The sequence below is a fragment of the Pleurodeles waltl genome, chromosome 4_1 (genome assembly GCF_031143425.1).
Source record: "Pleurodeles waltl isolate 20211129_DDA chromosome 4_1, aPleWal1.hap1.20221129, whole genome shotgun sequence".
Taxonomy (NCBI): Eukaryota; Metazoa; Chordata; class Amphibia; order Caudata; family Salamandridae; genus Pleurodeles; species Pleurodeles waltl.
In genome coordinates, this window is record NC_090442.1 from 991,284,231 (window position 1) to 991,308,590 (window position 24,360).

At 47.7% G+C, this 24,360-nt stretch overlaps 1 protein-coding gene across 2 annotated transcripts in view; it reads left to right on the plus strand.

Annotated features, from left to right (window-relative positions):
- Positions 1 to 24,360, plus strand: part of LAMB4 (laminin subunit beta 4) — a 724,082-nt gene that overhangs the window by 463,697 nt on the left and 236,025 nt on the right. For both annotated transcript variants that reach the window (XM_069229818.1, XM_069229820.1), the window contains exons 23-24: positions 20,585 to 20,809; positions 23,229 to 23,455. In XM_069229818.1, coding sequence (XP_069085919.1) covers positions 20,585 to 20,809; positions 23,229 to 23,455 — 452 coding nt within the window. The remainder of the gene's footprint in view (positions 1 to 20,584; positions 20,810 to 23,228; positions 23,456 to 24,360) is intronic.

A 24,360-nucleotide genomic window follows, 5' to 3' on the forward strand; every position in this document is an offset into this window, starting at 1 on the left:
CTTTAGGAACTTTGAATAATCACAATAGCATATATACTTTTCAAATAAAACACATATAGCTATTTTAAAACTAGACAGTGCAATTTTCACAGTTCGTAGGGGAGTTAAGTAATTGTTAGTTCTTGCAGGTAAGTAAACCACCTACAGGGTTCAAGTTTGGGTCCAAGGTAGCCCACCGTTGGGGGTTCAGAGCAACCCCAAAGTTACCAAACCAGCAGCTCAGGGCCGGTCAGGTGCAGAGTTCAAAGTGGTGCCCAAAACACATAGGCTTCAATGGAGAAGGGGGTGCCCCGGTTCCAGTCTGCCAGCAGGTAAGTACCCGCGTCTTCGGTGGGCAGACCAGGGGGGTTATGTAGGGCACCGGAGGGGACACAAGTTAGCACAAAAAGTACACCCTCAGCAGCACGGGGGCGGCCGGGTGCAGTGTGCCAACACACGTCGGGTTTTCTATTGGAATCAATGGGAGATCAAGGGGTCTCTTCAGCGATGCAGGCAGGCAAGGGGGGGGGCTCCTCGGGGTAGCCACCACCTGGGCAAGGGAGAGGGCCTCCTGGGGGTCACTCCTGCACTGGAGTTCCGATCCTTCAGGTCCTGGGGGCTGCGGGTGCAGGGTCTTTTCTAGGCATCGGGATCTGAGAGTCAGGCAGTCGCAGTCAGGGGGAGCCTCGGGATTCCCTCTGCAGGCGTCGCTGAGGGGGCTCAGGGGGGACAACTTTGGTTACTCACAGTCTTGGAGTCGCCGGGGAGTCCTCCCTGAAGTGTTGTTTCTCCACAAGTCGAGCCGGGGGCGTCGGGTGCAGAGTTGCAAGTCTCACGCTTCTGGCGGGAACGCAGTCGTTTTAAAGTTGCTCCTTTGGAAACAAAGTTGCAGTCTTGGGTGAACAGGGCCGCTGTTCTCGGGAGTTTCTTGGTCCTTCTAGAGCAGGGCAGTCCTCTGAGGATTCAGAGGTCGCTGGTCCTGGGGAAAGCGTCGCTGGAGCAGTGTCTTTTCGAAGTGGGGAGACAGGCCGGTAGAGCTGGGGCCAAAGCAGTTGGTGTCTCCGTCTTCTCTGCAGGGTTTTTCAGCTCAGCAGTCCTCTTCTTCTTAGGTTGCAGGAATCTGAGTTCCTAGGTTCTGGGGAGCCCCTAAATACTGAATTTAGGGGGGTGTTTAGGTCTGGGAGGGCAGTAGCCAATGGCTACTGTCCTTTAGGGTGGCTACACCCTCTTTGTGCCTCCTCCCTGAGGGGAGGGGGGCACATCCCTATTCCTATTGGGGGAATCCTCCATCTGCAAGATGGAGGATTTCTAAAAGTCAGAGTCACCTCAGCTCAGGACACCTTAGGGGCTGTCCTGACTGGCCAGTGACTCCTCCTTGTTTTTCTCATTATCTCTCCTGGACTTGCTGCCAAAAGTGGGGGCTGTGTCCAGGGGGCGGGCATCTCCACTAGCTGGAGTGCCCTGGGGCATTGTAACACGAAGCCTGAGCCTTTGAGGCTCAATGCTAGGTGTTACAGTTCCTGCAAGGGGGAGGTGTGAAGCACCTCCACCCAGAGCAGGCTTTTGTTTCTGTCCTCAGAGAGCACAAAGGCCCTCACCACATGGGGTCAGAAACTCGTCTCTCAGCAGCAGGCTGGCACAGACCAGTCAGTCCTGCACTGAACAATTGGGTAAAATACAGGGAGCATCTCTAAGATGCCCTCTGTGTGCATTTTTTAATAAATCCAACACTGGCATCAGTGTGGGTTTATTATTCTGAGAAGTTTGATACTAAACTTCCCAGTATTCAGTGTAGCCATTATGGAGCTGTAGAGTTCGTTTTTGACAGACTCCCAGACCATATACTCTTATGGCTACCCTGCACTTACAATGTCTAAGGTTTTGCTTAGACACTGTAGGGGCATAGTGCTCATGCACCTATGCCCTCACCTGTGGTATAGTGCACCCTGCCTTAGGGCTGTAAGGCCTGTTAGAGGGGTGACTTACCTATGCCATAGGCAGTGTGAGGTTGGCCTGGCACCCTGAGGGGAGTGCCATGTCGACTTAGTCATTTTCTCCCCACCAGCACACACAAGCTGGCAAGCAGTGTGTCTGGGCTGAGTGAGGGGTCCCTAGGGTGGCATAAGACATGCTGCAGCCCTTAGAGACCTTCTGTGGCATCAGGGCCCTTGGTACCAGGGGTACCAGTTACAAGGGACTTACCTGGGTGCCAGGGTTGTGCCAATTGTGGAGACAATGGTACATTTTAGGTGAAAGAACACTGGTGCTGGGGCCTGGTTAGCAGGGTCCCAGCACACTTCTCAGTCAAGTCAGCATCAGTATCAGGCAAAAAGGTGGGGGGTAACTGCAACAGGGAGCCATTTCTTTACACTATACAATAACAATCAGCGGAATTGGTCTCCTTGCATAATGAAAATGCAATATTATGCCAAACCTGACAGCCAGGGTGGTCTCTGAGTTACCGCCCTTCCTCGCAGGTGCCCAGTGTTTTGATGGAGATAATAATAAGCTCAAGGAAGTGCTTGATTGTCTACTTTGCCTTCTTGGGCTATCTTACTAGCTTCCTTGCTGAAAAAGCCCTGGCATGGGCAACACCTTTGGTAACTGCACTGGGCCCCAATCTGGATGATTATTCTACCTTCGTATTAGCCTTTCTCTGAATGTTTGAGAGACCCGATATTGAGAGTTCCACAGAAGAGGCCCTTTGTGAAATTCATCAAGGAGCACAAGATGTGCTGTCCTATGTGCAAAGCTACAAGCGTCTGGCTGCAGAAACAACCTGGGTAGAGCAAACATTGTTAACCCTCTTTCGCAGAGGATTAAAGGAAGAAATCAAGGACGAACCAATGCATGTGTATCTCCCAGCTTCTTTTAACGAAGCAATTGAGTCAGCACTAAATACAGAACACTGACTCAACGAGAGAAGAAGGGAGGGAAAGGGAGTTCACGCCAGTCTAATGTTTCAAACCTCCTCCACCCACAAAGACTAAGAATCGGATTCCGACATCATCCACTGAAGGGCCAGTGCAGATATGGATCACGAAGGGCCCTATCCAAGGAAGAGACACGTAGACGCTAGGCAAAGGGGCTCTGTTTGTATTGTGGGGAAAGTGGAGACACCTTGTTTGTCAGTGTTCAGTGACCCAGGAAGCCAAAGCGGATATTGAACAGACAGTGGATGGTACTCCTATAAATGTGGGTCTAGTAACTCATTGTACTGTCTGTAGGAAGTTGGCTCTGTATGTGCTATTTCAAAGTAAGGAATAGCATGCACAGAATCCAAGGGTTCCCCTTAGAGGTAAAATAGTGGTAAAAATAGATAATTCTAATGCTCTATTTTGTGGTAGTGTGGTCGAGCAGTAGGCTTATCCAAGGAGTAGTGTTAAGCATTTGTTGTACATACACATAGACAATAAATGAGGTACACACACTCAGAGACAAATCCAGCCAATAGGTTTTTATATAGAAAAATATCTTTTCTTAGTTTATTTTAAGAACCACAGGTTCAAATTCTACATGTAATATCTCATTCGAAAGGTATTGCAGGTAAGTACTTTAGGAACTTCAAATCATCAAAATTGCATGTATACTTTTCAAGTTATTGACAAATAGCTGTTTTAAAAGTGGACACAGTGCAATTTTCACAGTTCCTAGGGGAGGTAAGTATTTGTTAGGTTAACCAGGTAAGTAAGACACTTACAGGGCTTAGTTCTTGGTCCAAGGTAGCCCACCGTTGGGGGTTCAGGGCAACCCCAAAGTCACCACACCAGCAGCTCAGGGCCGGTCAGGTGCAGAGTTCAAAGTGGTGCCCAAAACACATAGGCTAGAATGGAGAGAAGGGGGTGCCCCGGTTCCGGTCTGCTTGCAGGTAAGTACCCGCGTCTTCGGAGGGCAGACCAGAGGGGTTTTGTAGGGCACCGGGGGGGACACAAGCCCACACAGAAATCTCACCCTCAGCAGCACGGGGGCGGCCGGGTGCAGTGTAGAAACAAGCGTCGGGTTCGCAATGTTAGTCTATGAGAGATCTCGGGATCTCTTCAGCGCTGCAGGCAGGCAAGGGGGGGATTCCTCGGGGAAACCTCCACTTGGGCAAGGGAGAGGGACTCCTGGGGGTCACTTCTCCAGTGAAAGTCCGGTCCTTCAGGTCCTGGGGGCTGCGGGTGCAGGGTCTCTCCCAGGCGTCGGGACTTTAGGTTCAAAGAGTCGCGGTCAGGGGAAGCCTCGGGTTTCCCTCTGCAGGCGGCGCTGTGGGGGCTCAGGGGGGACAGGTTTTGGTACTCACAGTATCAGAGTAGTCCTGGGGTCCCTCCTGAGGTGTTGGATCGCCACCAGCCGAGTCGGGGTCGCCGGGTGCAGTGTTGCAAGTCTCACGCTTCTTGCGGGGAGCTTGCAGGGTTCTTTAAAGCTGCTGGAAACAAAGTTGCAGCTTTTCTTGGAGCAGGTCCGCTGTCCTCGGGAGTTTCTTGTCTTTTCGAAGCAGGGGCAGTCCTCAGAGGATGTCGAGGTCGCTGGTCCCTTTGGAAGGCGTCGCTGGAGCAGGATCTTTGGAAGGCAGGAGACAGGCCGGTGAGTTTCTGGAGCCAAGGCAGTTGTCGTCTTCTGGTCTTCCGCTGCAGGGGTTTTCAGCTGGGCAGTCCTTCTTCTTGTAGTTGCAGGAATCTAATTTTCTAGGGTTCAGGGTAGCCCTTAAATACTAAATTTAAGGGCGTGTTTAGGTCTGGGGGGTTAGTAGCCAATGGCTACTAGCCCTGAGGGTGGGTACACCCTCTTTGTGCCTCCTCCCAAGGGGAGGGGGTCACAATCCTAACCCTATTGGGGGAATCCTCCATCTGCAAGATGGAGGATTTCTAAAAGTTAGAGTCACTTCAGCTCAGGACACCTTAGGGGCTGTCCTGACTGGCCAGTGACTCCTCCTTGTTTTTCTCATTATTTTCTCCGGCCTTGCCGCCAAAAGTGGGGCCTGGCCGGAGGGGGCGGGCAACTCCACTAGCTGGAGTGTCCTGCTGGGTTGGCACAAAGGAGGTGAGCCTTTGAGGCTCACCGCCAGGTGTGACAATTCCTGCCTGGGGGAGGTGTTAGCATCTCCACCCAGTGCAGGCTTTGTTACTGGCCTCAGAGTGACAAAGGCACTCTCCCCATGGGGCCAGCAACATGTCTCGGTTTGTGGCAGGCTGCTAAAACTAGTCAGCCTACACAGATAGTCGGTTAAGTTTCAGGGGGCACCTCTAAGGTGCCCTCTGTGGTGTATTTTACAATAAAATGTACACTGGCATCAGTGTGCATTTATTGTGCTGAGAAGTTTGATACCAAACTTCCCAGTTTTCAGTGTAGCCATTATGGTGCTGTGGAGTTCGTGTTTGACAGACTCCCAGACCATATACTCTTATGGCTACCCTGCACTTACAATGTCTAAGGTTTTGTTTAGACACTGTAGGGGTACCATGCTCATTCACTGGTACCCTCACCTTATGGTATAGTGCACCCTGCCTTAGGGCTGTAAGGCCTGCTAGAGGGGTGTCTTACCTATACTGCATAGGCAGTGAGAGGCTGGCATGGCACCCTGAGGGGAGTGCCATGTCGACTTACTCATTTTGTTCTCACTAGCACACAGGCTTGTAAGCAGTGTGTCTGTGCTGAGTGAGGGGTCTCTAGGGTGGCATAAGACATGCTGCAGCCCTTAGAGACCTTCCTTGGCATCAGGGCCCTTGGTACTAGAAGTACCAGTTACAAGGGACTTATCTGGATGCCAGGGTCTGCCAATTGTGGATACAAAAGTACAGGTTAGGGAAAGAACACTGGTGCTGGGGCCTGGTTAGCAGACCTCAGCACACTTTCAATTGTAAACATAGCATCAGCAAAGGCAAAAAGTCAGGGGGCAACCATGCCAAGGAGGCATTTCCTTACACAACCCCCCCCCAAACGAAAGAGGATGAGACTAACCTTTCCCAAGAGAGTCTTCATTTTCTAAGTGGAAGAACCTGGAAAGGCCATCTGCATTGGCATGGGCAGTCCCAGGTCTGTGTTCCACTATAAAGTCCATTCCCTGTAGGGAGATGGACCACCTCAACAGTTTAGGATTTTCACCTTTCATTTGCATCAGCCATTTGAGAGGTCTGTGGTCAGTTTGAACTAGGAAGTGAGTCCCAAAGAGGTATGGTCTCAGCTTCTTCAGGGACCAAACCACAGCAAAGGCCTCCCTCTCAATGGCACTCCAACGCTGCTCCCTGGGGAGTAACCTCCTGCTAATGAAAGCAACAGGCTGGTCAAGGCCATCATCATTTGTTTGGGACAAAACTGCCCCTATCCCATGTTCAGAGGCATCAGTCTGCACAATGAACTGCTTAGAATAATCTGGAGCTTTGAGAACCGGTGCTGAGCACATTGCCTGTTTCAGGGTGTCAAAGGCCTGTTGGCATTCCACAGTCCAGTTTACTTTCTTGGGCATTTTCTTGGAGGTGAGTTCAGTGAGGGCTGTCACAATGGATCCATATCCCTTCACAAACCTCCTGTAATACCCAGTCAAGCCAAGGAATGCCCTGACTTGAGTCTGGGTTTTTGGAGCTACCCAGTCCAGAATAGTCTGGATCTTGGGTTGGAGTGGCTGAACTTGGCCTCCACCTACAAGGTGTCCCAAGTAAACCACAGTTCCCTGCCCTATCTGGCATTTGGATGCCTTGATAGAGAGGCCTGCAGATTGCAGAGCCTTCAAAACCTTCCTCAGGTGGACCAGGTGATCCTGCCAGGTGGAGCTAAAGACAGCAATATCATCAAGATAAGCTGTGCTAAAGGACTCCAAGCCAGCAAGGACTTGATTCACCAACCTTTGGAAGGTGGCAGGGGCATTCTTTAAACCAAAGGGCATAACTGTAAACTGATAATGCCCATCAGGTGTGGAGAATGCTGTCTTTTCTTTTGCTCCAGGTGCCATTTTTATTTGCCAGTACCCTGCTGTCAAGTCAAAGGTACTTAGAAATTTGGCAGCACCTAATTTGTCTATGAGCTCATCAGCTCTTGGAATTGGATGAGCATCTGTCTTGGTGACAGAATTGAGCCCTCTGTAGTCCACACAAAACCTCATCTCTTTCTTTCCATCTTTGGTGTGAGGTTTGGGGACTAAGACCACTGGGCTAGCCCAGGGGCTGTCAGAGCGCTCAATTACTCCCAATTCCAGCATCTTGTGGACTTCCACCTTGATGCTTTCTTTAACATGGTCAGATTGTCTAAAGATTTTGTTCTTGACAGGCATGCTGTCTCCTGTGTCCACATCATGGGTACACAGGTGTGTCTGACCAGGGGTTAAGGAGAAGAGTTCAGGAAACTGTTGTAGGACTCTCCTACAATCAGCTTGCTGTTGGCCAGAGAGGGTGTCTGAGTAGATCACTCCATCTACTGTACCATCTTTTGGGTCTGATGACAGAAGATCAGGGAGAGGTTCACTCTCTGCCTCCTGATCCTCATCTGTTACCATCAACAGATTGACATCAGCCCTGTCGTGGAAGAGCTTAAGGCGGTTTACATGGATCACCCTCTTGGGGCTCCTGCTTGTGCCCAGGTCCACCAGGTAGGTGACCTGACTCTTCCTTTCTAGTACTGGGTAAGGGCCACTCCATTTGTCCTGGAGTGCCCTGGGAGCCACAGGCTCCAGAACCCAGACTTTCTGCCCTGGTTGGAACTCAACCAGTGCAGCCTTTTGGTCATACCAAAACTTCTGGAGCTGTTGGCTGGCCTCAAGGTTTTTGGTTGCCTTTTCCATGTACTCTGCCATTCTAGAGCGAAGGCCAAGTACATAGTCCACTATGTCTTGCTTAGGCTCATGGAGAGGTCTCTCCCAGCCTTCTTTAACAAGAGCAAGTGGTCCTCTTACAGGATGACCAAACAGAAGTTCAAAGGGTGAGAATCCTACTCCCTTCTGTGGCACCTCTCTGTAAGCGAAAAGCAGACATGGCAAGAGGACATCCCATCTCCTTTTGAGTTTTTCTGGGAGCCCCATGATCATGCCTTTTAATGTCTTGTTGAATCTCTCAACCAAGCCATTAGTTTGTGGATGGTATGGTGTAGTGAATTTATAAGTCACTCCACACTCATTCCACATGTGCTTTAGGTATGCTGACATGAAGTTGGTACCTCTGTCAGACACCACCTCCTTAGGGAAACCCACTCTGGTAAAGATACCAATGAGGGCCTTGGCTACTGCAGGGGCAGTAGTCGACCTAAGGGGAATAGCTTCAGGATACCTGGTAGCATGATCCACTACTACCAGGATATACATATTTCCTGAGGCTGTGGGAGGTTCTAGTGGACCAACTATGTCCACACCCACTCTTTCAAAGGGAACCCCCACCACTGGAAGTGGAATGAGGGGGGCCTTTGGATGCCCACCTGTCTTACCACTGGCTTGACAGGTGGGGCAGGAGAGGCAAAACTCCTTAACCATGTTGGACATATTGGGCCAGTAGAAGTGGTTGACTAACCTCTCCCACGTCTTGGTTTGTCCCAAATGTCCAGCAAGGGGAATGTCATGGGCCAATGTTAGGATGAACTTCCTGAACAGCTGAGGCACTACCACTCTCCTAGTGGCACCAGGTTTGGGGTCTCTGGCCTCAGTGTACAGGAGTCCATCTTCCCAATAGACCCTATGCGTTCCATTTTTCTTGCCTTTGGACTCTTCAGCAGCTTGCTGCCTAAGGCCTTCAAGAGAGGGACAGGTTTCTTGTCCCTTACACAGCTCCTCCCTTGAGGGTCCCCCTGGGCCTAAGAGCTCAACCTGATAAGGTTCAAGCTCCAAAGGCTCAGTTCCCTCAGAGGGCAGAACTTCTTCCTGAGAAGAGAGGTTCCCTTTCTTTTGCTGTGTTGTAGTTGGTTTCCCAACTGACTTTCCTGTTCTCTTGGTAGGCTGGGCCATTCTTCCAGACTCCAGCTCTACTTGTTCACCCTGTGCCTTGCATTGTGCTCTTGTTTTCACACACACCAGTTCAGGGATACCCAGCATTGCTGCATGGGTTTTTAGTTCTACCTCAGCCCATGCTGAGGACTCCAGGTCATTTCCAAGCAGACAGTCCACTGGGATATTTGAGGAGACCACCACCTGTTTCAGGCCATTGACCCCTCCCCATTCTAAAGTAACCATTGCCATGGGATGTACTTTTCTCTGATTGTCAGCGTTGGTGACTGTGTACGTTTTTCCAGTCAGGTATTGGCCAGGGGAAACCAGTTTCTCTGTCACCATGGTGACACTGGCACCTGTATCCCTCAGGCCCTCTATTCTAGTCCCATTAATTAAGAGTTGCTGTCTGTATTTTTGCATGTTAGGCGGCCAGACAGCTAGTGTGGCTAAATCCACCCCACCCTCAGAAACTAGAGTAGCTTCAGTGTGGACCCTGATTTGCTCTGGGCACACTGTTGATCCCACTTGGAGACTAGCCATACCAGTGTTACCTGGATGGGAGTTTGGAGTGGAACCTTTCTTGGGACAGGCCTTGTCTCCAGTTTGGTGTCCATGCTGTTTACAGCTATGACACCAGGCCTTTTTGGGATCAAAGTTTTTACCCTTGTACCCATTGTTTTGTGAAGAGGCTCTGGGCCCACCCTCCTGTGCAGGTTTTTGGGGGCCTGTAGAAGACTCTTTACTATTTTTAGTTTTGGTTGTCTCATCACCCTTCCCCTGGGGAGTCTTTGTGACCCCTTTCTTTTGGTCACCCCCTGTTGAAGTCTTGGACACCCTTGTCTTGACCCAATGGTCCGCCTTCTTTCCCAATTCTTGGGGAGAAATTGGTCCTAGGTCTACCAGATGCTGATGCAGTTTATCATTGAAACAATTACTTAACAGGTGTTCTTTCACAAATAAATTGTACAGCCCATCATAATTACTTACACCACTGCCTTGAATCCAACCATCTAGTGTTTTCACTGAGTAGTCTACAAAGTCAACCCAGGTCTGGCTCGAGGATTTTTGAGCCCCCCTGAATCTAATCCTATACTCCTCAGTGGAGAATCCAAAGCCCTCAATCAGGGTACCCTTCATGAGGTCATAAGATTCTGCATCTTGTCCAGAGAGTGTGAGGAGTCTATCCCTACACTTTCCTGTGAACATTTCCCAAAGGAGAGCACCCCAGTGAGATCTGTTCACTTTTCTGGTTACACAAGCCCTCTCAAAAGCTGTGAACCATTTGGTGATGTCATCACCATCTTCATATTTAGTTACAATCCCTTTGGGGATTTTCAACATGTCAGGAGAATCTCTGACCCTATTTATGTTGCTGCCACCATTGATGGGTCCTAGGCCCATCTCTTGTCTTTCCCTCTCTATGGCTAGGATCTGTCTTTCCAAAGCCAATCTTTTGGCCATCCTGGCTAACTGGATGTCCTCTTCACTGGGGCTATCCTCAGTGATTTCAGAGGTGTTGGTCTCTCCTGTGAGGGAACCAGCATCTCTGACTATTATTTTAGGAGTCAGGGTTTGAGGGACCCTGTTCTCCCTAGATAGGACTGGTAGGGGGGAATTTTCCTCCAAGTCACTATCCTCTTCCTCTGAGTTGCCACCCTCAGAGGGGTTGGCCTTTTCAAACTCTGCCAAAAGCTCCTGGAGCTGTATTTTGGTAGGTTTGGGGCCCATTGTTATTTTCTTTATTTTACAGAGTGACCTTAGCTCCCTCATCTTAAGATGGAGGTAAGGTGTGGTGTCGAGTTCCACCACAGTCACATCTGTGCTAGACATTTTGCTTCTAAAAGTTGGAATACTTTTTAAGAATCTACAACTGGTTCTAGAATCTAATTCAAACTTTTACAAACTTTTAAACTCTAAAAGAAATGCTAAACAGGATCTAACACAAGGCCCTAGCAGGTCTTTTAAGAATTTAGAAAACTTTTCAAATTGCAAAAATCAGTTTCTAATGACAATTTTGGAATTTGTCGTGTGATCAGGTATTGGCTGAGTAGTCCAGCAAATGCAAAGTCTTGTACCCCACCGCTGATCCACCAATGTAGGAAGTTGGCTCTGTATGTGCTATTTCAAAGTAAGGAATAGCATGCACAGAATCCAAGGGTTCCCCTTAGAGGTAAAATAGTGGTAAAAATAGATAATTCTAATGCTCTATTTTGTGGTAGTGTGGTCGAGCAGTAGGCTTATCCAAGGAGTAGTGTTAAGCATTTGTTGTACATACACATAGACAATAAATGAGGTACACACACTCAGAGACAAATCCAGCCAATAGGTTTTTATATAGAAAAATATCTTTTCTTAGTTTATTTTAAGAAACACAGGTTCAAAATCTACATGTAATATCTCATTCGAAAGGTATTGCAGGTAAGTACTTTAGGAACTTCAAATCATCAAAATTGCATGTATACTTTTCAAGTTATTCACAAATAGCTGTTTTAAAAGTGGACACAGTGCAATTTTCACAGTTCCTAGGGGAGGTAAGTATTTGTTAGGTTAACCAGGTAAGTAAGACACTTACAGGGCTTAGTTCTTGGTCCAAGGTAGCCCACCGTTGGGGGTTCAGGGCAACCCCAAAGTCACCACACCAGCAGCTCAGGGCCGGTCAGGTGCAGAGTTCAAAGTGGTGCCCAAAACACATAGGCTAGAATGGAGAGAAGGGGGTGCCCCGGTTCCGGTCTGCTTGCAGGTAAGTACCCGCGTCTTCGGAGGGCAGACCAGAGGGGTTTTGTAGGGCACCGGGGGGGACACAAGCCCACACAGAAATCTCACCCTCAGCAGCACGGGGGCGGCCGGGTGCAGTGTAGAAACAAGCGTCGGGTTCGCAATGTTAGTCTATGAGAGATCTCGGGATCTCTTCAGCGCTGCAGGCAGGCAAGGGGGGGATTCCTCGGGGAAACCTCCACTTGGGCAAGGGAGAGGGACTCCTGGGGGTCACTTCTCCAGTGAAAGTCCGGTCCTTCAGGTCCTGGGGGCTGCGGGTGCAGGGTCTCTCCCAGGCGTCGGGACTTTAGGTTCAAAGAGTCGCGGTCAGGGGAAGCCTCGGGTTTCCCTCTGCAGGCGGCGCTGTGGGGGCTCAGGGGGGACAGGTTTTGGTACTCACAGTATCAGAGTAGTCCTGGGGTCCCTCCTGAGGTGTTGGATCGCCACCAGCCGAGTCGGGGTCGCCGGGTGCAGTGTTGCAAGTCTCACGCTTCTTGCGGGGAGCTTGCAGGGTTCTTTAAAGCTGCTGGAAACAAAGTTGCAGCTTTTCTTGGAGCAGGTCCGCTGTCCTCGGGAGTTTCTTGTCTTTTCGAAGCAGGGGCAGTCCTCAGAGGATGTCGAGGTCGCTGGTCCCTTTGGAAGGCGTCGCTGGAGCAGGATCTTTGGAAGGCAGGAGACAGGCCGGTGAGTTTCTGGAGCCAAGGCAGTTGTCGTCTTCTGGTCTTCCGCTGCAGGGGTTTTCAGCTGGGCAGTCCTTCTTCTTGTAGTTGCAGGAATCTAATTTTCTAGGGTTCAGGGTAGCCCTTAAATACTAAATTTAAGGGCGTGTTTAGGTCTGGGGGGTTAGTAGCCAATGGCTACTAGCCCTGAGGGTGGGTACACCCTCTTTGTGCCTCCTCCCAAGGGGAGGGGGTCACAATCCTAACCCTATTGGGGGAATCCTCCATCTGCAAGATGGAGGATTTCTAAAAGTTAGAGTCACTTCAGCTCAGGACACCTTAGGGGCTGTCCTGACTGGCCAGTGACTCCTCCTTGTTTTTCTCATTATTTTCTCCGGCCTTGCCGCCAAAAGTGGGGCCTGGCCGGAGGGGGCGGGCAACTCCACTAGCTGGAGTGTCCTGCTGGGTTGGCACAAAGGAGGTGAGCCTTTGAGGCTCACCGCCAGGTGTGACAATTCCTGCCTGGGGGAGGTGTTAGCATCTCCACCCAGTGCAGGCTTTGTTACTGGCCTCAGAGTGACAAAGGCACTCTCCCCATGGGGCCAGCAACATGTCTCGGTTTGTGGCAGGCTGCTAAAACTAGTCAGCCTACACAGATAGTCGGTTAAGTTTCAGGGGGCACCTCTAAGGTGCCCTCTGTGGTGTATTTTACAATAAAATGTACACTGGCATCAGTGTGCATTTATTGTGCTGAGAAGTTTGATACCAAACTTCCCAGTTTTCAGTGTAGCCATTATGGTGCTGTGGAGTTCGTGTTTGACAGACTCCCAGACCATATACTCTTATGGCTACCCTGCACTTACAATGTCTAAGGTTTTGTTTAGACACTGTAGGGGTACCATGCTCATGCACTGGTACCCTCACCTTATGGTATAGTGCACCCTGCCTTAGGGCTGTAAGGCCTGCTAGAGGGGTGTCTTACCTATACTGCATAGGCAGTGAGAGGCTGGCATGGCACCCTGAGGGGAGTGCCATGTCGACTTACTCATTTTGTTCTCACTAGCACACAGGCTTGTAAGCAGTGTGTCTGTGCTGAGTGAGGGGTCTCTAGGGTGGCATAAGACATGCTGCAGCCCTTAGAGACCTTCCTTGGCATCAGGGCCCTTGGTACTAGAAGTACCAGTTACAAGGGACTTATCTGGATGCCAGGGTCTGCCAATTGTGGATACAAAAGTACAGGTTAGGGAAAGAACACTGGTGCTGGGGCCTGGTTAGCAGACCTCAGCACACTTTCAATTGTAAACATAGCATCAGCAAAGGCAAAAAGTCAGGGGGCAACCATGCCAAGGAGGCATTTCCTTACACTGTCTTTTCAAGAGGGCATGTTTAATCAATGAGAATGTATAGAATTTGATTTAATTTCATCACCAAACCATCCTGTGCTTTTTGCCGTGTCATGCCTAGTTTGTCACAACCTGTATATTAATTGGGTAACCAGGATTATGTCTTTCAGTTCTGAATATTGTACCCACAAGTGTCTTCCTTCTAAACAAGGGGAAGATCAGGGTACATTGCTTACCATTGAAAGACCAGCAACAATGATGGCAAGTTTGCCTTAAATCCTTACATATTAATATGACTTTTGCAACGTCTTTAAAAAGTTAAAAGTTCAGGCCTTACCTCCACATCGTAATGGGACTGTGCCATAAATCTAGTACCAGGGTCAGAAATACCTCACGGTATGATATGCCTGCTGTCTGGGACAGAAAAGAATGTTCTATGTCAGTGTGATCAGAATTTAGTGAATGGCCTGATAGATCCTTCTGCTTCTCCTGCCGGGGGTACTTTGTTCTTTGTGCCAAAAAATCAGATGAATTAAGCTCCTGTATAGTCTACAGGGGACTAAACAAGATCACAATTAAGCATCGGTATATTGTGGAGTCAGTCACAGGGACTCAAGTGGACTCAAGTAAATTCTAAGTTAGATCTTAGAGTGACGTATCATTTACTGAGAATAAGTCCAGGAGGTGAATGGAAAATGTCATTCCGGACTCTGTTCAGACATTTTGAATACCAGGTCATGTCATTCAGTTTATGTAATGTCCCATCTATTTTTCAGCGCTTCATGGATTCTATCTTTTCAGATCTTTTGAATGTGCCTTCAGGGTGCAAACCCTAAGTGAAAACACGACATGGCACACACATTGTGTGCCGTGCCAAAGTCACTGCATGCATTATATGTAAGTCACCCCTACAGCAGGCCTTAAGAATCCTAAGGCAGGGTGCATTATAACACATGTGAGGACATATCAGCATGAGCAGGTATGCCCCTGTGATGTCTATGGGAAGCTGGCTCTTTTTTTTATAGTGGACCAAAAAGAGGTACACTATACAAAGAGTCCAGGCAAACCCCAAAGAATTAAAGAGGGACAAATTACACCCCAAATGCTCTTTTGTGGTATTGTGGGAGTGCAGTTAGGCATGTCAGAGGGTAGTGCTAAGCATATATTGCACACACATGGGCAGTAAGTGAGACACACATTCAATAAAGAAGTCCAACACCAATTTATAAACATAATATGTACTTCTATATGAATTTAGCTACCAACATCATCAGAATCAGGTACGCACTTTTCGAGTTATGAATTTTTACAGTTTTCAAAGTTGACACTGCAATTTTTGGTGCAGTAATGTTATCTTATGGGAGAAAACATATACTGCATATTGGTACTTAGTAGCAACTTACAGGATTAGTTTTCTGGAGTTGAGTTAAGTGTGGGACAAGGTCCAAAGCAGCACTAACAGTTCACCTCTTGGGCTTTGGGGCATCTGCGTGCAGAGGTGTGTTACAGCATCGGGTGTCCCATTCACTTCAAAGAAGATCGGTCTTGTCAGAAAGAGGCTGCAAGCTAAGACTGAGGGGGTCAGTCTGGGGGACCTCCCAAAGGGGAGCTTGACTCTTGAGATTCTCCGGCATGTTGGGACACCATTGGCCCACTTCTCCTGGAGCTGTGGGGCTCGGGTGCAGCGGTGTCTTTTGGCGCTGGGTTCCCATGCGGGGTTACTCGTAGTTGGAGAGGGCCTGCAGAAAGAGCCTGCAGCTAGCATCAGGAAGTCCACTTTTGGAAAACCCAAGGTGGGCATTGGCTCTAGAGGGCCTGGGGACCATGCTGACCCACTTCAACTCCAGCTAGGTGGCACAGGTGCAATGGTGCTTTTCAGTGTCGGGTTTTGGTTGTCTGGAGTCCTCGTGAGTCTTCTTTGATGAGTGAAGAAAAGCAGCTCTGCTACTCCACGGGAGGTCCTGGTTACTTCTCTAAATGCAGGCAGTCCTTCCAGGATTTTGGAGGCAGAACAGATGCAGGACGAATCATCTTTGGTGCAATTTTCAAGGACAGCAGGCAGGCAGGTGGGGTAGGAGCCAGGTCAATTGCTGCTCCTCAGTTCTTGCTTTTTGCAGCTCTTTGAGTCCTCCTTCTTCTCTAGTCCAGCAAGGCTGAAGTCTGGTATCAGGGGGTCACCTAAGTACTAATTTTAGGGGTGTTAAAGGGAGTGAGGGGTAGTAGCCAATTGGCTACTTACCCCAGGGTCAGCATGCCTCCTAGAAGACCACTTCCTTAGGGGAGTGGGCATCAGCCTGTCCACGAATTCCTAATTCCAGCACACTGAAGATGGCGGAATCCCTAATTTTGTGTTCACTTCAGGTTGGTCACCCTAGAGGTGTGTACAGCTTGGCAGTGCAATACCTCCCGCACTGTTAATTTTCCCACCTATCCAGATGCCAAAAGGCCCTGGCCTGAGGGGTCAGCATCTCCTCACCTCCTAGGGAAGCCATATCCACAAACCAAAGGTGGTGGGCTCTTTGAAGCATTCTGCCTTGGAATGCCAATTTACAGGTCATACTCTTGGGCTGGGTGTGTAACACCCCTACCAGAGAAGGCTGTGTTCCCGACTGCCCAAGAGTGAAGGCTCTCCTCACCCTTGAGGGTCAGAAACTGGTCTGTTGGTGCAAGGCTATTGGAAACCAGTCAGCACCCCAGTAGTTGTTAGGTTTTGAAGGGGCACCTCCAATGTGCCCTCTGGGTGCATGTATTAATAAATCCATCACCAGAATCAATGAGGGCTTATTAATATGAGATGTTTGATACCAAACAGTCCTAGTTTCAGTGAAGCCATCATGTAGCTGGGGAACCCATAATGACCAGTGTCTAGCACATGTACTTAAAATGGCTTCCCTGATCACTTAATATGTCTACGAATCAACATAGAAATAGCAGGGTCATATCTTCTCTTGCAGATATGTCCACACATGTAATATAGTGCAGCCTGCCTTAGGGCTATAAGGCATGCTGTAGCGTTGACTTACAAATATCACATGCAGTGCTAGGGGACATGGGACACAAGTGTGTCATGTCATGTTTTCACTGCAGTGAAAGTCTATATGAGTTTGGTGCTGGGACCCCTAGAGTGGCACAGGTTATGCTGCAGCTCTTAGGGACCCTCTCTAGTACCTATGCCGTAGGGATCAGAGGTACTACTTACTGGACACTTACAGAGGTGCTAAAGGCTTGGCCACTTGGGGATCAAGTGAACAGTGGTCATGTTTTTGTGGAAGGAACACTGGCACTGGGGACCTGGTTAGAAGGATCCCAGTGCACTTAGGTAGAAGTCACATCAGAAACCTGGCAAAAGTGTGGGGGACTAGTGCAACCAAAACCCAGGATCCTACAATGTCTGGTTCCATTCCTAGACATTGCAACTGACCGGGCAGCCATCTTAAAACACACACTGGACACTGGTCAGCATGAGTGACCTAGCTACATGATGGCTGCATGGAAAATAGTGGTGTTTGGTATCAAACACCTCATCTTAATAAATTCAAACTGGTGACATGCACCCAGGGTACTGGACCCCTTGCAGTAGCCAAGGCTTGTTGAGGCCAGTCCGTACACCAACAACAAGGAAAAACAACCTGCATGACAAGTGACTTCAGGGGCAGTGAGACCCACTTGAAGAGTGGCCCCGCTTCTGCAGAACCCAAGACAAAGAGTGAGTCCCCGACTACCGCCGCAAGACACCTCAAAGTGCCTCTGCACCTGCGCACCAGAGCCCAAGTTCTAGGGAGTTAATGGTGCCCAGGGAGTCCAGAGACCCTCGGAAGCTGAGTACAACCTTGGATTTGGCCAGACTGGACTTCCAGTCTCTGCCTGCAGCCTCTTTCTGCAGGCCACCTCCAACTGCTAGTGTCTCCTGCAGTGGAACCCAACACCAAGAGACACCACTGCACCTGAGCTCCACAGCCTGAGGAGAAGTGGACCAACAGTGTCCCTACATGCCCGAGCATCTCAAGGGTCGAGCCCCCCTGTGGGTTCCCCTGGACTGGCTCCCCAGTCCCTGCCTGCAGTCTCTTTCCAACCGGACCAATCTCCTTTGAAGTGAATGGGACACCGAGGCTGTAACACACCTCTGCACCCAGATGGCCCAGAACCCTCAGCCTTGGACCTTGCCCCATACTCACCTTAAGTCCTGAGGAACAATCCTGAAAGTCACTGACAATTTCCAGAATGCAATACATGTTTCCTCCCATAGGATTACATTGCCTCTTCCGAAATTGCACTGTGTGAACTTTTGAAATCTATTAAAAAAATGTATCTCGAAAACTACTCACCTGATTCTAATGATCTTTGCATCTAAATTCATATAAAAATCTGTGTTATTTTTATAAATTGGTGTTGGATTTCTTTATCAAGTGTGTGTTTCGCTTACTGGCTCTGTTGGTACAATAAATGCTCAACACTGTCCTCTAATAAGCTTAACTGCTCACCCACTCTACCACAAAAGAAAGATTTAAGGGTTATTATTGTAACCCCTATCTGCCAATAAGGGTTGCTATGGAATATCTGCATAGTGTCCCCATACATTGGTCCACTACATGGATAGCCAGCTTCCTACACTGGAATTCCCAGTGAGATTTCTGTGGATCCCAAAAACATTCAAGCAGATTTAAAATGGCCTTCCCATCCCTCTATTAAGGAAGCACAAAGCTTCTTGGGATTTGCCAATTTATACAGGCAATTCATTCACAATTTTTCTGAGTACTCATCCCAGATTTCTTGATTACTGAAGAAGGAAAACCTGAGTGCCGCTTTTCATTGAGATCATCAAGCTGAAACAGCCTTTCATGCTTTAAAGAAAGCCTTCGCTCCCATCTTGAGACAACCAAATCCGATGAAGAAATGAATTGTAGAAACTGATGCACCAGGAAGGGTGCTAGAGGTAGAATAACTGCAACCACAAGAAGATGTTAGCTTAGAACATCCTATGTTTTACTATTCATGATCTTTGTCATCTTCGGAACACAACTATTCCATAATTCAAAGAGAATTATTAGCTATGAGAGAAGCATTTATGGAATGAAGACACCTCCTCCAAGGAGCTGATCACGCTTTTGAGATCAGGACAAATCATCAAAATTTGCAAGTGTTGCAAAACTTTCAATTTTGAAACAGTTGACAAGCCCGTTGGGCATATTTTTTCCCAGTTCGATTTTTCAGTTATCTATATTCCGGGATCTAGTAATGTCCTATCTGATTGTCTATCTCGTCCGAATTCTCCTCCTCAGGAAACTCAACCACAAATCTTATTGGCTATAGAATAGATAATAACTATAGCTGTTTCGTTTTTGGAAGAAGTCAAGCAAGCTTATCAATCACTGAGTAAAGAAGAGCTGAAGAATATTTGTGAAACATTCGATATAAAGAAACAGGATTACCTATAAAACTTTCAAGAAAGACTCACTTGTCTCAATTCCTTATTTGTAAAGGACTGTTTTGAATTACTGTTATGACACCTTAAGTGCAGGTCATTGTGATAAGAATACTACTCTGAATTTGATCTTTTGATCCTTCTGATGACCTACAGTAGTAAAAGATATAGAACAATATATGTCTTCTTGTCCAACGCAATGTTTCGAACAGGGGTATACTGTTGGGTGCGCTTGCAGGATACACCCCGGTATTTTTGCGGTATGAGCCTGCCAAGCGCATCTCACTGCTGGGGTTCAGACTTGTCAGGCAGATACTCCCACACTTACATTTTGTTGCTTACCCTAGTGGCAGGTCCTCCTCTGTGTTGGCTACTCGCGGGGGAGGCTGAAGTCCTGGCAAATGCCATGCCTCCCACAGAAAGCTTTTGACCTGGAACTGATGATGCATGATGGGCAAGGCTTCCATATTATCTACCCAATCCATCATGGCTGTTGTCTTATTCATTTCTATGGGGATTGTCTAGCCCAAGATAAGGGGAATTACTTCCCTTGACACCTGACTTCTTCCAGGTCATTTCTTCCTACTTAAACCCACTGGAAGAACTATCAAGTGCATAGCAATGCTCCTGGATTCCCTGTTCCTGTTCTTTATTTGTGACCTGTGTGCTGCTGTGGTGGTGAATTCCAGAGGTTTTGTCTGCTTTTCACTTTTTCCTCCTGTTGGTTTCCTTAGAGGGCACATTCCAGCTTCGTGTCTCCCTCACTGGCTATGAAGGTGGGGTTCCAAAGGCAATCATCCAAGCTTCAGATCCATCAAATCCAGACACCCCTCTTGCGTCCAGCTTTTGAGACTTGCTCCCTGTATCTGGCCAGTGGTCCATTGTGGTCGGCTTGGACTTGTTACTTTATCCCTGTCCCGCGCAACCAGAAAACCACAGTTTTAAGCTCTTTATTTAAAATTGCATATCTCTTGTTCTACTTCTTTTGGTCTCAAATAATTTATTAAATGTTACCCTATTTTTCTAACTGTTTCTTGTGTTGTGTTTTCACTTTATTACTGTTTGAAGAACTGCATAAGTCTTTACATGTTGCCTCTAAGTTAAGCCTGACTGCTTTGTGCCAAGGTACCAGAGGGTTGAGCACAGTTTCAGTTGAGGTTTGCTTGTGTTTTACCCTGGCAAGAATTGTGGTTGCTGCTTGAGTAGTGTTTCACCCTCACCCCCTCAACCAGTAATCGCTTGCAATCACATACCCCTCTCACTAGCAGCTTTTATCTCTGCTAAAAGGCCTATTTAACACCTTTACAAAATATTTTGAGAAATCCTAATTGGTAATAGCTCACCAAGATGGAATGAAAGGGTTTCTTTCGTTGTTCTTCGCATGCGCCATGCCCACCTCGTTGATCCACAAGAGACGGAGACTCCGTGTCCCCTCTCAATCCTAAAGCACAAACTTGAAATATTCTTGGGCCCCACATCTTTAGGGCCACCACTTGCTATTGTACAATTTGAATTACATTTTTTATTTGTTTGCTTTCCTTAGGTAACCAGTGTGATGAGTGCCCTCCTGGGTTTTATGAAAACATCAGACAAGAAGGAGAAAGGTGTATCCCATGTTCTTGTAACAGCAACATTGATGTTATGGACCCGGCCTCCTGTGACAGGGTCACTGGGGAGTGCTTGAACTGTCTTCACAACACGCACGGGCCCAACTGCCAGTTCTGTAGACCTGGCTACTTCGGATCTGCGCTGAAGCAGAACTGCAAGAGTAAGTGCAGAGCAGTAATCCTGCCATAGGCCATCGACAACAGAACAGTGGCCGCTAAAAAAAAGATATATATATATATATATATATATATATATATATATATATATATATATATATATAAATAGATGCTGTCTTTCTGCTGATATTTGCACACTTGTCTTGTATGGAAATGTATTTTAATTCATTAATTTTAAAAGGGATTGAATGCAGTGGCGGCCGGCAGCTTTAGAAGGGAGGAGGGCAGGCGGAAAGCACACACACACACACACACACACACTCATTCTTTCACACACGCACGCACACACACACATCCATTAACACTCATAACATTCAAACATGAACGCACGCACCAAACATTCATTTTAAAAGATCACACACACTCATTCTTTCACACACACACGTACGCACATCCATTAACAACACTCAAAACATTCAAACATGCACGCACGCACCAAACATTCATTTTAAAGCATCACACACACTTACCTTCAGCCTCGGAGGTCCCACAAGGGTTGGGACTGCTGCCTTCCCTCATTGGCTGGCCTTGGTCAGCCAATGAGGGAAGGCAGCAGTCCCAAACTTCACACTTGTATAGCGCACTACTCACCTGTTAGGGTCTCAAGGCGCTGTACGCATACCGCTGTGGAACCCCTCCTGCCTTTTCCCTGTGAGGCACCCACTCCTGGATAGCCCCAGAGTGAAGCCAGCCATCCAAGCGCTGTGAGGGCCGTTGTGGAGATTAAATAAGCTATTTCCCAGAGTTACAGAGTGGGACCCATTAATTAGATTAGGCACTGAGGCAAGAATTATCCGGTCCAAGGGAATTGAGCCCAAGACCCGTCAAGGTGGGAATTGAACCCTGGTCCCAGGCCAGATCTCTGCATCAGGGTCTGCCGCTCTAACCATTGTGCCACACTTCCCGACTAGTCCCAGCCTCATCACAGAGTGGGATGGAGTCAGTGAGACTGCTGACCCCACCCCACTCTGTAACGAAGTGTCATTGATTGACACTCGCCCTGGGTGCTTCAGGGCTTAAATCTGAAGCGCCCAGGGCGAATGATGCTTTCCTCGTCACCCAGAGGAGGGCCTCGAGGCACCTCTGCTGAGCAGAGGAGGTCACGCCCATAGGAGCTGTGACCTCCTCAGCCCAGCAAAGTTCATTCAGCTCAGGCAGCCAGGAGTCTGCGCAAATCGCACATGTCTGCTCCTGGCTGCTGACCTGAACATGAAGAGTGTCTGTCAGACTGACCTTTGTTCAGCCTGACAGACACTTTTCATGAGGGGCAAAAGATGGTGGGGCGTGGCCCCTCTGCCCTAAAGGATGGGCAGTGCCTGATTGAATGTCTGATTACTGGGAGATTTAGCGAGTAAGGTATTTGAGTGGAGCAGTCAAAAAAGATTTCAGAGGGGAGGGGGCTACGCCATGATGATCTTGGTGGAATTAGAGGGGTGATGGTCCCATCTCCTGGGAGTCCCTTTTGGCTGCTATTATTACGGCTGGTAAAGTTTTGAGCTGAAGGAATCTGTGCAGACACCTTTATTATATGCAGATGCGAAAGTCCAGGCTCTGGTATTTACTTGCGGGTAGTGTTAGTGGTCAAAAATTTTATTTTATTTATTTATCTATGAATTCATTGACTTTATTTATTTATTTATTCATATATCGTGTATTTATTTCATTTATATGGAGGTAAGAGCCTGTAGTCCAGCTGAACAGATGAGAAAAGGCATAGGTCTGTTTTATGGCTGAAGAGTTTTAGAGTGTGTGCCACCTTGCTAACACGTATGTATTCCCTACAGATTCTTGAACCTTTATCTACTTTTGATCATCAGCACATGGAGGGATTTGCAATATCATTGGGCAGACAAAGTCCAGACAAGTTCCAAGTTGTAAAACGTACTAGCCTTTGAAGTATTTTCACTGGAATACCAATGTTGGTGGTGCTCCAGTATTCCAAGCTGGATGTTTCTACTGCAAGGATCGGGTGATTCTGTTAAATGTTTGTAGCTCTGGGAAGACTTCTAATAAAAGATGTAGAAAGGGTGTGCCGAAAATTCAAATTTGAACCCCTGAAGGTTTCTACAAAGAACGAGATGTGAAGTATGTTTTCACTGGGGCTTCCCAGTACCCAGAGTGCATTCTTTCTTGGTTCTTGCGTGTGTTCAGAGCATTGTTGCTTCCCAGCTTGGCTTGTACTCTAGAGTTACCAATACATGCATGCATCCATGCATACAATAGCACTCAATGAACAGTGGCCTCTTAACGAGCTTTTCAACAGAAGCCAGTGCGTAATACAGAAGGAGGGCATACCAATACATGGAGTGACTCAAAGCTGTTCATATCCTTGAGTAAAGCTTGATTTTTCACATGGACAACTGACTGAAAATCATGACTGTGTTTTTTTTAACTTCTTTTAAGGATGCACTTGCAACTCTCGCGGCATTAACCCAATTGAGTGTCCTCCAGATGAAGGTGAAGAGCAGTGTGTCTGTGACCAAGAAACTGGCCAATGTCCATGTTTGCCCAATGTGATTGGCATAAACTGTGACCAATGTGCCCCTGGAACATGGAACATGGTCAGAGGAGAGGGCTGCCAGTTCTGTGGCTGTGACCCCAACACTTCCGAAAGCAACGAATGCAATCAGGCAAGATATCAAAAAGAATGACTACTGTTGAACTTTACCATACAGTCTCACAAGGAACCAGGAAGTACTAATGCTTTGTTTTATAAGTCAAATAATGTAACTTGATCCTCTTGAATGAACTTTTTGATTCTTGATTAATGGAATTTGTTGTGTGGTCCTGATTATAATGAGATTCTTCATCAGAAATTGTATTTCATTATACCATAACAGCAACTCTCTCTTCTTCTCTGTATCTGTGAAGGACTGTCTTGAGTACAGTCACCTACATGCCAGTCGTCTTAAGGCCAAATTAGCTCTTAATGGGTGCAAGCTCACCATCATTGACCTAGAATCAATGTGCCAGGTGCAGTGCCATGCTCTTCCTGGGTAAGCGCTGCTCTTTCCTGTCTAGTGTTTGGAATTTTTTTTTTTTTTTCCTTTAAAAGAGGTAGCTCGCTACAGCATTCTGTGAATTAGGAAGTCACTGAGACAAAGCACAAGCACACTGCAGACACTGTCCATGCCAACTAAGATGTAGGTCTTTAGTGTTTTTTGTAGCTCTGTTCTTAGATTTTCCAGTTTTTTCATTATTGCACTTATGGAGTGGATGTTGGTTGTCTCATTAGCTCGTTGCATTAGTTACATGTACCATTGACGGGCTGAATAAATGCATCAAACCATTCCTGACTTCTGGTAGGTCGGCTTGTAATGCAGGGAAAAATAGTGGTTAACTGACTGTGGCCATCGAGGCCTGGCAATCGTTAGGTGTGAGGCCAAAGCTACTTCTTCCCAGTTAGCTTGGCTGTCCGAGTGAGTTTTGATTTGAAAACATCACCCTTTATATCCTCCATTGTTTCAGGGCTGAGCACTAAAACTCGTTTTTTGGAGTAACATCTATTTGACAACAAGCAAGTCTAAACGTTTGT